Source organism: Hyperolius riggenbachi, chromosome 5 (assembly GCF_040937935.1).
Source record: "Hyperolius riggenbachi isolate aHypRig1 chromosome 5, aHypRig1.pri, whole genome shotgun sequence".
Classification (NCBI taxonomy): domain Eukaryota; kingdom Metazoa; phylum Chordata; class Amphibia; order Anura; family Hyperoliidae; genus Hyperolius; species Hyperolius riggenbachi.
Genome location: NC_090650.1, coordinates 446,927,045 through 446,941,457, shown reverse-complemented (window position 1 = coordinate 446,941,457; position 14,413 = coordinate 446,927,045). Strand labels below are relative to the sequence as shown.

The 14,413-nt window shown below is 43.2% G+C and overlaps 1 protein-coding gene across 1 annotated transcript in view; it reads left to right on the top strand.

Annotated features, from left to right (window-relative positions):
* Positions 1-212: 212 nt before the first annotated feature.
* Positions 213-14,413, top strand: part of LOC137517940 (lymphocyte antigen 6E-like) — a 44,515-nt gene continuing 30,314 nt past the window's right edge. The window contains exon 1 of the mRNA XM_068235013.1: positions 213-372. Coding sequence (XP_068091114.1) covers positions 321-372 — 52 coding nt within the window. The 5' untranslated portion in view covers positions 213-320. The remainder of the gene's footprint in view (positions 373-14,413) is intronic.

Here is a 14,413-nt window from a genome sequence, read left to right as displayed (position 1 = left end):
TTTGATGCAAAATGATGCCTATGTGAAATTTGTGCCCATCACTACACCTGATGCCCCATCGCAATCGCCCATAATTATGTGCTTATCAGCAGGTGTCCTCAATGTCTGGGGCGTCACAGGTGAGGAACTGGTTCTCCTGGAACTGGCATACCTGCATACACTAATGAGAGAGCATGACAAGACAAGACTAATAACATTTAAATAACATTTCTATTGTGCTATTCGCCTGGAACTGACGTACCTGCAACAATAACAGCAGCAGCACATGATATAAGGAGGATTAGAGAGTCAGAGGAAGACAGACAGCGCCTGGACCAACAATGGCAAACTACAGCAGCGTCCTCATCCTTATTGCCCTCTGCGTTGGCTCAGGTACATGTTTTGCATCAATTATTTGGTTGGGATTGTATGTTGGGGTTTATGCTCAGCAGCACATTGGCTGCCACGGGCCGTAAAGAAATTGTTAATGAAAAATTATCAATAGCAGTAATTATCTTTTTTTCTCCACATTCACAAAAATATTTCTGAGTGCGAGTAAAAGTCGGTAAAATAGTGCGGTAACAACGTTAAAGTGGTCTGAAACTCCGACATAACATAAAAACATGTTTTCCTACATTTTATTACTTATATAGTTATTATCATATTTGCTTTTGTGCACACCTAATATTGTCTGTTTACAAATTACAAGTTTCCAAAGTGTAGTTTTTCTTGCCCCGAAAGCTGCCATAGCATTTTATTCCAACTGCTTTTTATTATATATTTACATCTTCTAATGAGCTTTTCTGAACTGTGTGTGTGTCTGAAGCACAGAGAGCTTTTCTCTTGTCAGACTGTGTTTACACACATTGTAACAAGATTGGAATGTAAACAAAGATACTGTTATCTACAGTTTGGATGCGGATTGAAGCTGAATAGCAGGACAAAGTGCTTTTGTTTAACCATTTCAGTGATGTTCTGCTAAAAAAAAAAATTCTGGGATAGTAGCTTTCAAGCTGTGAGGAATTTATTAGAGCGAAGCAGAAATTTGACTTTCAGAGCACTTTAATAGTTAAAAAAAATGTTCATTAAAAGCGTTGAATAATTGTGTAAGATATCGTTTTCTGTGGAAAAATCCCAAAGTTCAGCAAACGCGGCTGAGAAGGCTCCAGACTGCATGTGACTGCATGTGACGTGAAAAATACTGCCGGGTACTTACAGCTGATTTTTAAAAAAACAAAAAAGTAATTAAGGCGGAAACAATGAGCTCATTTTACATTATTTAATTTTTTGTGGAATTTACCTCTAAAATAGCACATTTTTACAGGCATGTTACCGCTGTTTTATCGTTTTTTTTCTACCAGCCTTTTTCTGCAAATGGTAATTTCAGGCGGAAAGCATTGTGCATGTGGACACTGTCATACCTCAGTCAGTAATTTTCTGACATTTGGTTACCAAATGCGGTGAGTCATTGTAATTAGAGGCCATTATCAGATGTGTGGTATTCAGGCAGATAAGCGATCTTCCACCCCTGAGATACAGGTCAGGCCGTCACCCTATCAGATAACGTCAAGTCATGTTTTCATTGATAGTGATTCATGGAATTCTGGAATGTACATTTCAAGTGTGGCGTTTTTGCGTAATGCCTAAACTTAAAAATAGATGAATTTCCCTAGAAAACAGGATTGTCTGCCTGTGCAACACATATGCCAATAATATGTCTACACCAACTCTTTATTAGGATTCAGGCTCTCAAAGACCAACTTAATTCCCTCTTGAGTATCCAATCCAATCCAAAAAAAACTTTATTGGCAGGACCAAATACATTTAGCATTGCCAAAGCAGCCTAAATATTTCTACCTGGCCAACAAGGCCCATACACTGTTAGCCAAGAAATGATCAGACACAAAGAGGGCAGAGAAGTTCAACCCCCTTAAACTTCCTCATGGGGGTCTCACCCACAATATATCACAAATCTCCAGTATGTTGAATGAATTCTATCACATTTTGTATTCTAATCATAACAAATACTCCACTAAAGACTCTATTTCTACATTCTTAGCTTCCATTTCCCTACCGAAACTGGAAAAACACCAACTAGATTACTTGAATTCCCCCATCTCCACTGAGGAAATCTCTAAAAACCCATTAAGGCCCACCAGGCCCAGATGGCTTCTCAGCCAAGTACTACAAATCATTACATGCAGCCCTAACCCATCACCGAGGACATCAGAAGGGGTTCCCCCATTACTAGGGACATGAATACCACCACCACCATAGTGGTCATTCCCAAGGAGAATAATGATACCACCCTCTGTAAAATCTATAGACCCATCTTACTGATTATTGTTGACCATAAAATCCTTACTAAGATCTTGTCAGACAGACCGAACTCTTTCCTACCCTCACTTATAGATCGAGACAAGGCCCAGACAACCTTAGGAAAGTATTTCAGTTAGTATACTACTAAAATAAACATAAAACCCCTCTAATTTGATTAGCCATTTAAATTGATAAGGCTTTTGACTCTTTAAATTGGTTATACCTTTTCCAAACTTTAAAGAGTAACTGTCAGGCTGCAAAAGCTAATTTAAACCTCTATTCTCCTGTGTTGAACAGTTTAGAAGGAAGTTAAAAAGGCAATACTAAAGTTAAAAATCTCTCTTACTTTTGATGTGTGCTGAACAGCAAGGCTGTTATTCCCATGCTCTTAAAAGGACGAGAGGCCGCATAACATACTGCAAAGCATTCTGGGGCTGCTTGTTCCCACCTTGGGTCCTCCCCTCGGCTGCTAGTGAGAAGTTACAGGCTCATGTTACAGCAGCTTGTAATGCAGCCCAGCTTACAGCACTGAAAAATCACAGGGCAGAGTATACTGCAGGAGTCCGCTATTGTTCCTAGCCACATGGCTAATTAATATTCACTGCACAGTAGTGTTGTCCATTAGGATCTTTTTTCTGAGTGGAATCATCAGGAAGGAGGAAGGATATGACATCACAATAGGCTTCATAGGAGACAGACAAACATGGAACCTGCCATGAGCTGTCAGGAGCATCATTCTCTGCAAATACTATATAAAAATTCTGTGAAATCCAATCGTGGACAGTGAAATGCATATGTAATGTAAGTACTGCCAATCTTTAGCTACTGATATATGTGTTTTTTTTCTCTGAGACCCCATACCTAACAGCTCCTCTTTAAACAAATTTGGATTTCATGGCTCATTTATAGACACCCTCACTAATTTACATACCAGGTTGACCCCTGTCCCCAGCCCAGTTTGTCTAAACCTTTGAGCCCCTACTGTCCGCCATAAGACAGAACCCCTCCATCCATGGTCTGACAATAGGGAAGCGGGAACATAAGTGTAACGCTTTCCAGACAACCTTCTACTCACTATCAGAGAACCCCATATCTCTCTCTCTCTCTAACATCACTAGACTACTGAATGACCTTGTGCTGGCTTCTGGGATATGTTGTAATCAGGACAAGACCGAGGCTCCACCCTCAATAGGTCAGAGGCAGACAGTGGACTTAATTTTCAATTTATGTGGAGAAGTAAGAATCTATCTAGGGGTCAAAATTCCCATCAAAATTACCGACCTAGCTGAATTATTTACCCCTATTTAAATCTCTGAGGACATGTTCAGGATATATAGTGGCTTTGAGAGTCTCTTGTACAGGATGGATCAACACCCTAAAAATGCTAGATCTCCCTAAACGTCTCTACGTATTCAGAACTCCGCCCATCCCAGTTCCACAAACCCACCTACACTGATTTCAGAGGGAGGCTATCCACTTTGCTTGGAATGGGAGGAAACCTAGACGGAACGGTTCCACCTTATACAGGCCAAAGAGCAATGGGGGTCTGGGAGTTCCCTGTTTCCAAAGTCACCATGAAGCAGATAGAATAGCTCAACTAAGAAATACTCTGAGCAAACACAATACAACATACCGGATAGAAATAGACAATAAATGAATCTCCCCTTATAACTGCCGAGATATTCTATGGCTCTTCTGTGGCTCAACCAGATTCCTAGTGGGGAAAAAAGGGGGGCAGTCTGGTCGCCCTGCCTTGCACACGATCTGCGCTGCGGGCTGGAGAGCCCACGCAGCGCAGATCTGACAGAACAGCCCCGGTCCTTAAGTGGTTAGCACATATGCTTGTCGGAACAAATGAGTTTTTAGAGAGCGTTTAAAGGTAACAAAGGTTGGCGAGTGACGGATGTGTTGTGGGAGGGCATTCCAGAGAAGGAGTGAAAAATGTTGTACACATGAATGTGAGGAGGTAATTCTAGAGGAGGGAAACAGAAGATCGTGTGCAGATCTGAGCTTGTGATTGGGTTGGTATCTGGAAATTAGTGAGGATATGTACCGGGGAGTGAGTTTTCTATAGTTGCCTATAGTGGGCAGAGTCTGCAATTCTCCAGTCACTGCCAAAAAGAAAAATGGTTGCCTGGGAATCTGCAGGTCTCCCCAGTGGCTTTGAGGTGAGAGAGGTACAGTGCTCAAAGACCTACCTATCCCATTGCAGAATAGGAGTAGGAGATTGGAGCAGGAGAGGCTGACACGTAAAAGAGGAGTGGAGTTTCCCTAATGGAGACTAATTGGTGGTTCTAATAATATAGCATGTCTTATGTATACTTCATACAGGCTTATAAGTGAATACAAACAGGTATCTTTCATCTGATATTGTGAATAAACTAAAATCAGCTATGAATGCTAAACACATCCACAAATTAGAACGAGACACAAACATGGAAGAGAACTGATGAATAGAACCATAAACCTTCACATCGCACTCATACTTGGCAACCATAAGAGAGCTTTATCTCTAGCCTGTCACCTAAATAGGTTGGAATAAAAAGCCCATAAGGACACTTTGGCCTCAATTCACTAAGCTTTATCAAACACTTTATCAAACGTTTGATAATTTACCTCATGGAGAAAGTCTAATTTTGAATTCACTAAGGTGTTATATATTTATCAAATGTTTCATCGATAAAACATTCAATACATTTATAACAACTTAGTGAATTCAAAATAAGATTTTCTCCATGATGTAAATTATCAAATGTTTGGTAAAGTGTTTGATACAGCTTAGTGAATTGAGGCCATTATCAAGAACTTCATTTGAAATCTTGCTCAATGCAGTTTTCCATAGTTAAATTGGCCAACCCGATCATTTTAAACAACCTCAGTGTATGGGATCGTTATAAAATAATATCTGAACTTTCTCCTCTTACTACAATTTTCTTAAACCCTCAGCTCCCCCCAGGATGGGACCCGTTAAACTTTCATTGGTGGAAAGATAATGGTATCACTAGAAAAGCTGACCTGATTATTAAAGTGTAACTGTCGGGCATAAAATTAAAAAAAAACCAATTCTTTATTTTTATCTGGTAAACAAGTAATAAGGATGCTAACCAGGCAATCCAAAAGTTAAAATCACTATTACTTTGCTTGTTGATGAATAATCATCCCCCAGTTTACCTGACTCTTATTTGGTACATTGCCGCACAAAGGAAGTATCAGGGCATGCTGGGTTGTCCTTTTTTGCTTCTCTACTTTCCCCCCAGACTTAACTAATGCAGCCTGATTGGCTGAAGCCTCTTTCTCCCCGTTTTCCCCTCCCACACCTCTGCTCCTCTCTGATTGGCCAATATTTCTCATGCTGAGACAATGCACTTTCTATAGTGGAGGGCGGGGCAATGCATACGCAATCAGGCAGAGGAGAGTAAGGGAGGAAATGACATCAGGATTGGCTTCAAAATAGCCACAGTTAATATAGCAAATGCTAAGAAGGATTTTCTCTTTTTTACTGTAGAAAAATCACTAAAATCAAAATGTGGACAGTGCAATACATGTGTTTTGTTTTTTTCTGAGATAGTATTGCTGACAGCTCCTCTTTAATAAGAATCTTTCACCTCACTAAGGGCTGGGCGAAATATTCCTTTGGAAGAACACTTTTTTCTTAAAACATAATGTAATATATAGGGACACGCTGATAGCTGGGCGAGAGGGTGTGAAAGATCTCCCACTTACCTTGGAAGATTTCCATCATTAGATGGAGGGGAGGGAGGGAATGTTTATAGAGCTGGGTCTCTGTATGGGAAGCACATGTTGTCACCAATGATACTGTGACAAAATTGTGTTTTTGTTGGTTTAAAGTCTACCAGAGATGCTGGAAAGTAAAGATTTGATACTTACCCAGGGTTTCTTCCCCCCCATAACCACGTCTGAGTCCCACGCTGTCCTCCCGCGTGCCTCTGTTCAGCTGCAATCAGCCCCGGTAATGGGCCCAGTGGTGTCCAGTCTGGGTCTTCTGCGCATGCATGGACCTCCTGCGCAGTCCATGGAAGAACGGGGAGGGACTCACATGTGTTTATGGGGCGGGAGAAAGCCCCGGGTAAGTATCAAATCTTTACTTTCCAGCGTCTCTGGTACACTTTAACCACTTGCCGACCGCCCACTACCTATTGGCGGCGGCAAAGTGGCACCCTCAGATCAGACCCTCATCTGCCCCTTGCAGGCACCCAAACACCCGCCCACACCCTCAGATTTCCCTCAACCCCCCCCCCCCCCCCCCCCCGATCACCTCCCCAGTGCAATATTTACAACTGTTCTCCACTCTAATCACCCACTGATCACCCATTAATCACTCCCTGTCACCACCTGTCACTGCTATCCATCATACCCATCAGATCAGACCCTCACCTGCCCCTTGCGGGCACCCAATCACCCGCCCACACCCTCAGATCACCCTCAGACCATCCCTGCTCACCTCGCCAGTGCATTGCTTGCATCTATTCCCCCATCTAATCACACCCTGAGACACCTATCAATCACCTCCTGTCACCACCTGTCACCCCTAGCACACCTACCCATCAGATCAGGCCCTAATTTGCCCCGTGTGGGCTCCTGATCATTCGGCCAAACCCTCACCCGCCCCACCGCAGTGACAGAATTTTTTTTTTCTGATCACTGCTGGTCTCTACGACTTAATTGTCGCTGAGACTAACCGTTATGCCACACAATATGCAACCGCCAATCCAAGAAGCTACCTGTAATGAACACTGGAGAGGCAGCTGCGGTGAACAGCGGGGTCTACATGAAAAGGGCGCCGGTAAAAAAGGGCGCCTGGTGGAGCCCATATATATACCAACTTCGGCTACAAAAAAGGCGCCTGGTGTAGCTCATATAAACTTCGGCTACAAAAAAGACGCTTGGTGTAGCCCATATAAAAACTTCGGCTACAAAAAAACTCCGGGATGTGTTAATTACTATTCCCCCTCCAGGCCGCCATGGATAGTGGGGGAATGAAATAATTCGGCTTCCAGCACTTGTAGCCCATATAAAAACTTCGGCTAGAAAAAAACTCGGGGATGTGTTAATTACTATTCCCCCTCCAGGCCGCCATGGATAGTGGGGGAATGAAATAATTCGGCTTCCAGCACTTGTAGCCCATATACAAACTTCGGCTAGAAAAAAACTCGGGGATGTGTTAATTACTATTCCCCCTCCAGGCCGCCATGGATAGTGGGGGAATGAAATAATTCGGCTTCCAGCGCTTGTAGCCCATATAAAAACTTCGGCTAGAAAAAAACTCCGGGATGTGTTAATTACTATTCCCCCTCCAGGCCGCCATGGATAGTGGGGGAATGAAATAATTCGGCTTACAGTGCTTGTAGCCCATATACAAACTTCGGCTAGAAAAAAAAGGCAATAATATGGGCTACAGAGGGGCACCTTACTGTAGCCGAAAAAAATATGGGCTACAAAGGGGAGCCTGCTTGTAGCCGAAAACCTTTTAGCCGAAAAAATATGGGCTACAAAGGGGAGCCCACTTGTAGCCTATATCAAAACTCGGGCGCCCTTTTCTACACCTTGTAGCCCATATTTCCAGAAATAACATTGATGTCTATGGTGGCGCCCTTTTCATACAGGCAGCTCGGGCGCCCTTTTCAACCGATCCCGAACAGCGCTACCACCGCAGCTGCCTCCGTCTCCCTGCCTAGTAGTCTACCCGTGTCTCGAGCGTCTAGCACGCCAAGGACGGGTTTGTCAGCCGCACATAAGGTCGCCTTGTCGTGCGCGCGCACAGACAGGACCTTTATGCGGGGAGGAGGCGCGTCAGCTGACCAGCCGGTTGGCTGACGTCAGAGGAAACACTCGCTGCTCCTCATTGGCTGAGAGGAGTAGGCGTGCCGGAGGGGTCTCCTCTGCTTCATAAGCCAAGCTGAATCACTCACAACTTGTCTGCTGCTGCGAATACTTCGTGTTAGCGCTCAGACCTTTTGATAGCTTAATCATCTAACTTTGATAGACTGTATTTTATCTGTGTACGACTCTGGCTCGTTCTGACTACTCTTCCACTCAGTGATTCTGTACTTCTGACCATCTGATCTTGCTGCTGACTCTGCTTGTTAAACCTTCTTGTCTTTGCTTCTGATTTTGTACTGTATCTGTCTGTCTGTTGCCAACCTGATTAGTCTGACCACTCTACTCTCACCAGAGGGCCCTGACTGGTGAGGGGCTCTGTACTGTTAGGACCCACCAGCTCCTCTGGTGAGGTATAGCTAAACCTATCAGTACTACTGTTGCACTAAGCACTATACTTTGCTAGTAGCTATTACATCAGCTGTCTGGTATACTTGTATTATTGGTGATTCTGCAGATCACCATATAATCAGGTATATATCTGTATTATAGGTGATACTGCAGATCACCTAATAATCAAAACTCTGTTTCTTGCTGACACAAATCGTTACACTACCATGCCCAGCCTTTTCGGTGGAAAACACTCCAAGTTTCCGAAAGTAACATTTTTTGGGGCCTTCTCCTTAACATGGGTCTAGTCAAAAAGAATGTATTGCGGTCTTATTGGTCTACGCACCCAATACATCACATGCCCATGTTCTCTGCTGCCATGTCCAGGTCACGATTTGAGAACATCCTGCGCTTCCTGCACTTCAGTGCCAATACAACCTGTCATCTAAGAGGCCACCCTGCTTATGACTGGTTCCACAAAATGTGGCCCCTCATAGACTACCTGTCATCAAAATTTGCAGATGCTTATACCCCTGAATAGTCATTTTGAGGCATTTGATTTCTAGACTACTCCTCACGGTTTAGGGCCCCTAAAATGCCAGGGCAGTATAGGAACCCCACAAGTGACCCCATTTTAGAAAGAAGACAACCCAAGGTATTCCGTTAGGTGTATGATGAGTTCATAGAAGATTTTATTTTTTGTCACAAGTTAGTGGAAAATGACACTTTGTGAAAAAAAAAACAATAAAAATCAATTTCCGCTAACTTGTGACAAAAAATAAAATCTTCTAGGAACTCACCATACTCCTAACAGCTGTCTTTCTAAAATGGGGTCATTTGTGGGGTTCCTATACTGTCCTGGCATTTTAGGGGCCCTAAACCGTGAGGAGTAGTCTGGAAACCAAATGCCTCAAAATGACCTGTGAAATCCTAAAGGTACTCATAGGACGTTGGGCCCCTTAGCGCACCTAGGCTGCAAAAAAGTGTCACACATGTGGTATTGCCGTACTCAGAAGAAGTGTTTTGGGGTGTATTTTTATACATACCCATGCTGGGTGGGAGAAATATCTCTGTAAATGGACAATTGTGTGTAAAAAAATAAAAAAAATTGTCATTTACAGAGATATTTCTCCCACCCAGCATGGGTATGTGTACAAATATACCCCAAAACACATTATACTACTTCTCCTGAGTACGGCGATACCACATGTGTGACACTTTTTTGCAGCCTAACTGCGCTAAGGGGCCCAAGGTCCTATGAGTACCTTTAGGATTTCACAGGTCATTTTGAGGCATTTGGTATCTAGACTACTCCTCACGGTTTAGGGCCCCTAAAATACCAGGACAGTATAGGAACCCCACAAATTACCCGATTATAGAAAGAAGACACCCAAAGGTATTCCGTTAGGAGTATGGTGAGTTCATAGAAGATTTTATTTTTTGTCACAAGTTAGTGGAAAATGACACTTTGTGAAAAAAAAACAATAAAAATCAATTTCCGCTAACTTGTGACAAAAAAATAAAATCTTCTGTGAACTCACCGTACTCCTAACGGAATACCTTGGAGTGTTTTCTTTCTATAATCGGGTCATTTGTGGGGTTACTATACTGTCCTGGCATTTTAGGGGCTCTAAACCGTGAGGAGTAGTCTAGAAACCAAATGCCTCAAAGTGACCTGTAAAATTCTAAAGGTACTCATTGGACGTTGGGCCCCTTAGCGCACCTAGGCTGCAAAAAAGTGTCACACATGATGTGGTATCGCCATACTCAGGAGAAGTAGTATAATGTGTTTTGGGGTGTATTTTTTACACAGACCCATGCTGGGTGGGAGAAATATCTCTGTAAATGGACAATTGTGTGTAAAAAAATTCAAAAAAATCTCATTTACAGAGATATTTCTCCCACCCAGCATGGGTATGTGTAAAAATACACCCCAAAACACATTATACTACATCTCCTGAGTACATAAATACCACATGTGTGGCACTTTTTTTGCAGCCTAACTGCGCTAAGGGGCCCAAAGTCCTATGAGCACCTTTAGGCTTTACAAGGGTGCTTACAATTTAGCACCCCCCAAAATGTCAGGACAGTAAACACACCCCACAAATGACCCCATTTTGGAAAGAAGACACCCCAAAGTGTCGTTTTCCGCTAACTTGTGATAAAAAATAAAATCTTCTATGAACTCACCATGCCTCTTAGTGAGTACTTTGGGATGTCTTCTTTCCAAAATGGGGTCATTTGGGGGGTATTTGGACTATCCTGGAATTTTAGCACCTCATGAAACCTGACAGGTGCTCAGAAAAGTCAGAGATGCTTCAAAATGGGAAAATTCACTTTTTGTACCATAGTTTGTAAACGCTATAACTTTTACCCAAACCAATAAATATACACTTATTGGATTTTTTTTTTTTAATCAAAGACATGTAGCACAAACTCTCCGTGTCAGAGCGGTCAGCTGTTTGATGTGAGCATATATCGGCACCTGGTCCTGGGGGGGAGAGGGGGGTCGGGCAGACATGGGCACCTGGTCCTGGGGGGGAGAGGGGGGTCGGGCAGACATGGGCACCTGGTCCTGGGGGGGGGGGAGAGGGGGTCGGGCAGACATGGGCACCTGGTCCTGGGGGGGAGAGGGGGTCGGGCAGACATGGGCACCTGGTCCTGGGGGGGAGAGGGGGGTCGGGCAGACATGGGCACCTGGTCCTGGGGGGGGAGAGGGGGTCGGGCAGACATGGGCACCTGGTCCTGGGGGGGAGAGGGGGTCGGGCAGACATGGGCACCTGGTCCTGGGGGGGGAGAGGGGGGTCGGGCAGACATAGGCATGCTCTGCATGCTCAGCAGTATCTGATATGTGGCTTTGCGTCCGGAGCTGGGGGAAAAGGCTACATAGTAAAAAAAATTAGATTGATTTTTAACTTCTGCATTGCCTTTTTTGCTCACTTAAACAGTAAATAAAACATTGCAATAGAGATTTAAATTTCAATTTTGGGGCTAACAGTTACTCTTTAAGGGGTTTTAAGACTGCAGTCCTTAAGTGGTTAAAGAAAACTTTAATAAAACATGAAAAAAAGAACACTTCAGTTCGGCTATCTTCAGATCAGTCAGTTTATTGGTAAACACTATTTCGCCTCCCAACCAGAGAAACTGTCTCCTTTGGAGTCTTCTTTCACAACATCTAAAAACCTCACTAGCTCTTCTCAGTGATGTATAAGGCCTTATAGGAATCTATCCCTAGTAATAGATTAAAGCGGAATATAACCATGCATTTCGACTTTGCTCTAAAACATTATTTACAGCATATTATATGCAAAAAGCATTTTTTTTTTACTAGACCAGCATTGGAAGGGTTAAACACAGAGGTTTAAAGTTCCGTGGAGAGATATGCAGAAGTTCAGATTGTTACATTCTATTTAGTTAGATGTATCTATTGAGAAATGTAACACACTCTTTGGCTGTCCTCCAGCTCCTTCTCAGTCAGAGAGAGTGAGTCACATTCAGCACTTAGATACATTTATGTAAACAAAATGTATCTATGTCAGCTTCCCCATGCGTCTGCAGAAATCTCCAGGAACTTTAAAGCACTGTGTAACCCTTCCAATGCTGGTCTATTAAAAAAAAAAAAATGCTGGTTGCATATAATATACTGTAAATAATGTTTTAGAGCAAAGTTGAAATGCAGGGTTATATTCCGCTTTAAGGTCTAAGACAAAGTGGGAGAAAGACCTCAATATAACGATCAGCGACAAAGCGTGGAGAAAGACATGGAAAAATACTCCCTACTCTTGCTCAACTAACACTCTGAGGGAAACGTCTATTAAAGAGAAACCGTAACCAAGAATTGAACTTCATCCCAATCAGTAGCTGATACCCCCTTTACATGAGAAATCTATTCCTTTTCACAAACAGATCATCAGGTGGCGCTGTATGGCTGATATTGCGGTGAAACCCCTCCCACAGGAAAATGAGGACCATGGTCCTGGCAGTTTCCTGTCTTTGAACCTTGCTGCATTGTGGGAAATAACTGTTTACAGCTGTTTACGACTGCCAAAAAGAAAAGCAGCATCTCCTTCCAGTGACATCACCTGCCAGCAGTAAAAATGTCACCATGTGTTAAATGTCAGAATGTAAATCAGGGAGAGTAAATATTTTACAATGGGCAAACACTGACTAAATCATTTATACATAACTAGCTTTGGATGCACTTCAGAAACAAAAACAAAAGACCGAGAGCCCAAATGGTGCGGTATTTCAAACAAATAGAGACAAAATTAGTGGAAGAGTTTATACTCACAAACATGGGTTGCCCCTAGGCAACCACTCCATATGCCGGTGGGGAGAATTAGAACCTGACCCCACTCAGGTATAAGATGTCGCTCTCTGTAGAAGGAAATTAGGAAGAATCCTTGCCACCATAGGTGGATTGCATTGTGATAAGGATAAGGACCAGAGGCGCCAAAAAGAGTAAAAACAATGCTAAGATTAAAAATTGGGGGGGAGACGTACTCACCACCCATCCAACAGACCAAACACCAATAGAAACCACAATATTTGGTCAAAAAATCAGCAATTTATTGGTACTCCCGGGTGCTACGCGTTTCACGGGACCATCCCGCTTCCTCAGGCAAGCAAACAGGAGGACAAGCAATTGGGGGTCTGGAACGAGCTCAGCGCCTCAGTGAGGCACTGAGGCGCTGAGCTCGTTCCAGACCCCCAATTGCTTGTGCTCCTGTTTGATTGCCTGAGGAAGCGGGATGGTCCCGTGAAACGCGTAGCACCCGGGAGTACCAATAAATTGCTGATTTTTTGACCAAATATTGTGGTTTCTATTGGTGTCTGGTCTGTTGGATGGGTGGTGAGTACGTCTCCCCCCAATTTTTAATCTTAGCATTGTTTTTACTCTTTTTGGCGCCTCTGGTCCTTATCCTTATCACATAACTAGCTGATGACCCGGCAATGCCCGGGTATGTATTTGACTGGTGTTGGCTCCGCCCACTTTTTCTAACCCTAACACACAATTACTCAATGACCATGTTTGTGGACTTTGGGGTCCTTGGCATCAATAATTTGTATGTTCCCATTGAAATCAAACAAATCAGATAGACTGTTTGTGGCTCTGCCCCTCTCCAGAATTTGATCCCCAGTCACCCAATGACCAACTGTAGCAGGTTTGAGGCATCTGCTATTAACAGTGTAAAAATGGCAGCAATTTAAATATTTCCCTTGAAAATCAACAAATGCATTTTGATTGGCTATTATAGGCTCCACCCACTTCCCTGAATATTAATCTTAGTCACCCAGTGATCATCTGGGCAAAGTTTGATAACCCTGCCATTAACAGTGTAAGAATGGCTGCAGTTTACATTTTCCCAGTGAAATGTGTTTTTGGCTCCGCCCACTTTTATGACTTTGAACCCCAGTGACCCAATGACCAACTGTACCAGGTTTGAGGCTTGTGCCATTAACAGTGCAAGAATGGCAGCAATTTCAATATTCCCCTTTAAAACAACAGGTGAATTTTGTTTAGCTTTTTTAGGCTCAACCCATTTTTTTGGAATATTAATCCCAGTCACCCAGTGACCATCTGGGCAAAGTTTGAGAACCCTGCCTTTAACAGTGTAAGAAGGGCTGCAGTTTACATCTTCCCAGGCACATCTGTTTTTGACTCCACACAATTTTTTTAATCTTGACACACAATGACCAAGTTTTGAGCTTTCAGGTTCCTGGCATCAAAATGGTGTGAATGGAAGCATTTTATCCAGCAAAGAAATCTGATTGGCTGTTTGTGGCTCTGCCCCTTTAGTGAATTTGAACCCCAGTCACTTAATGACCAACTGTAGCAAGTTTGAGGCCTCTGCCATTAACAGTGTAAGAATGGCAGCAGTTTCAA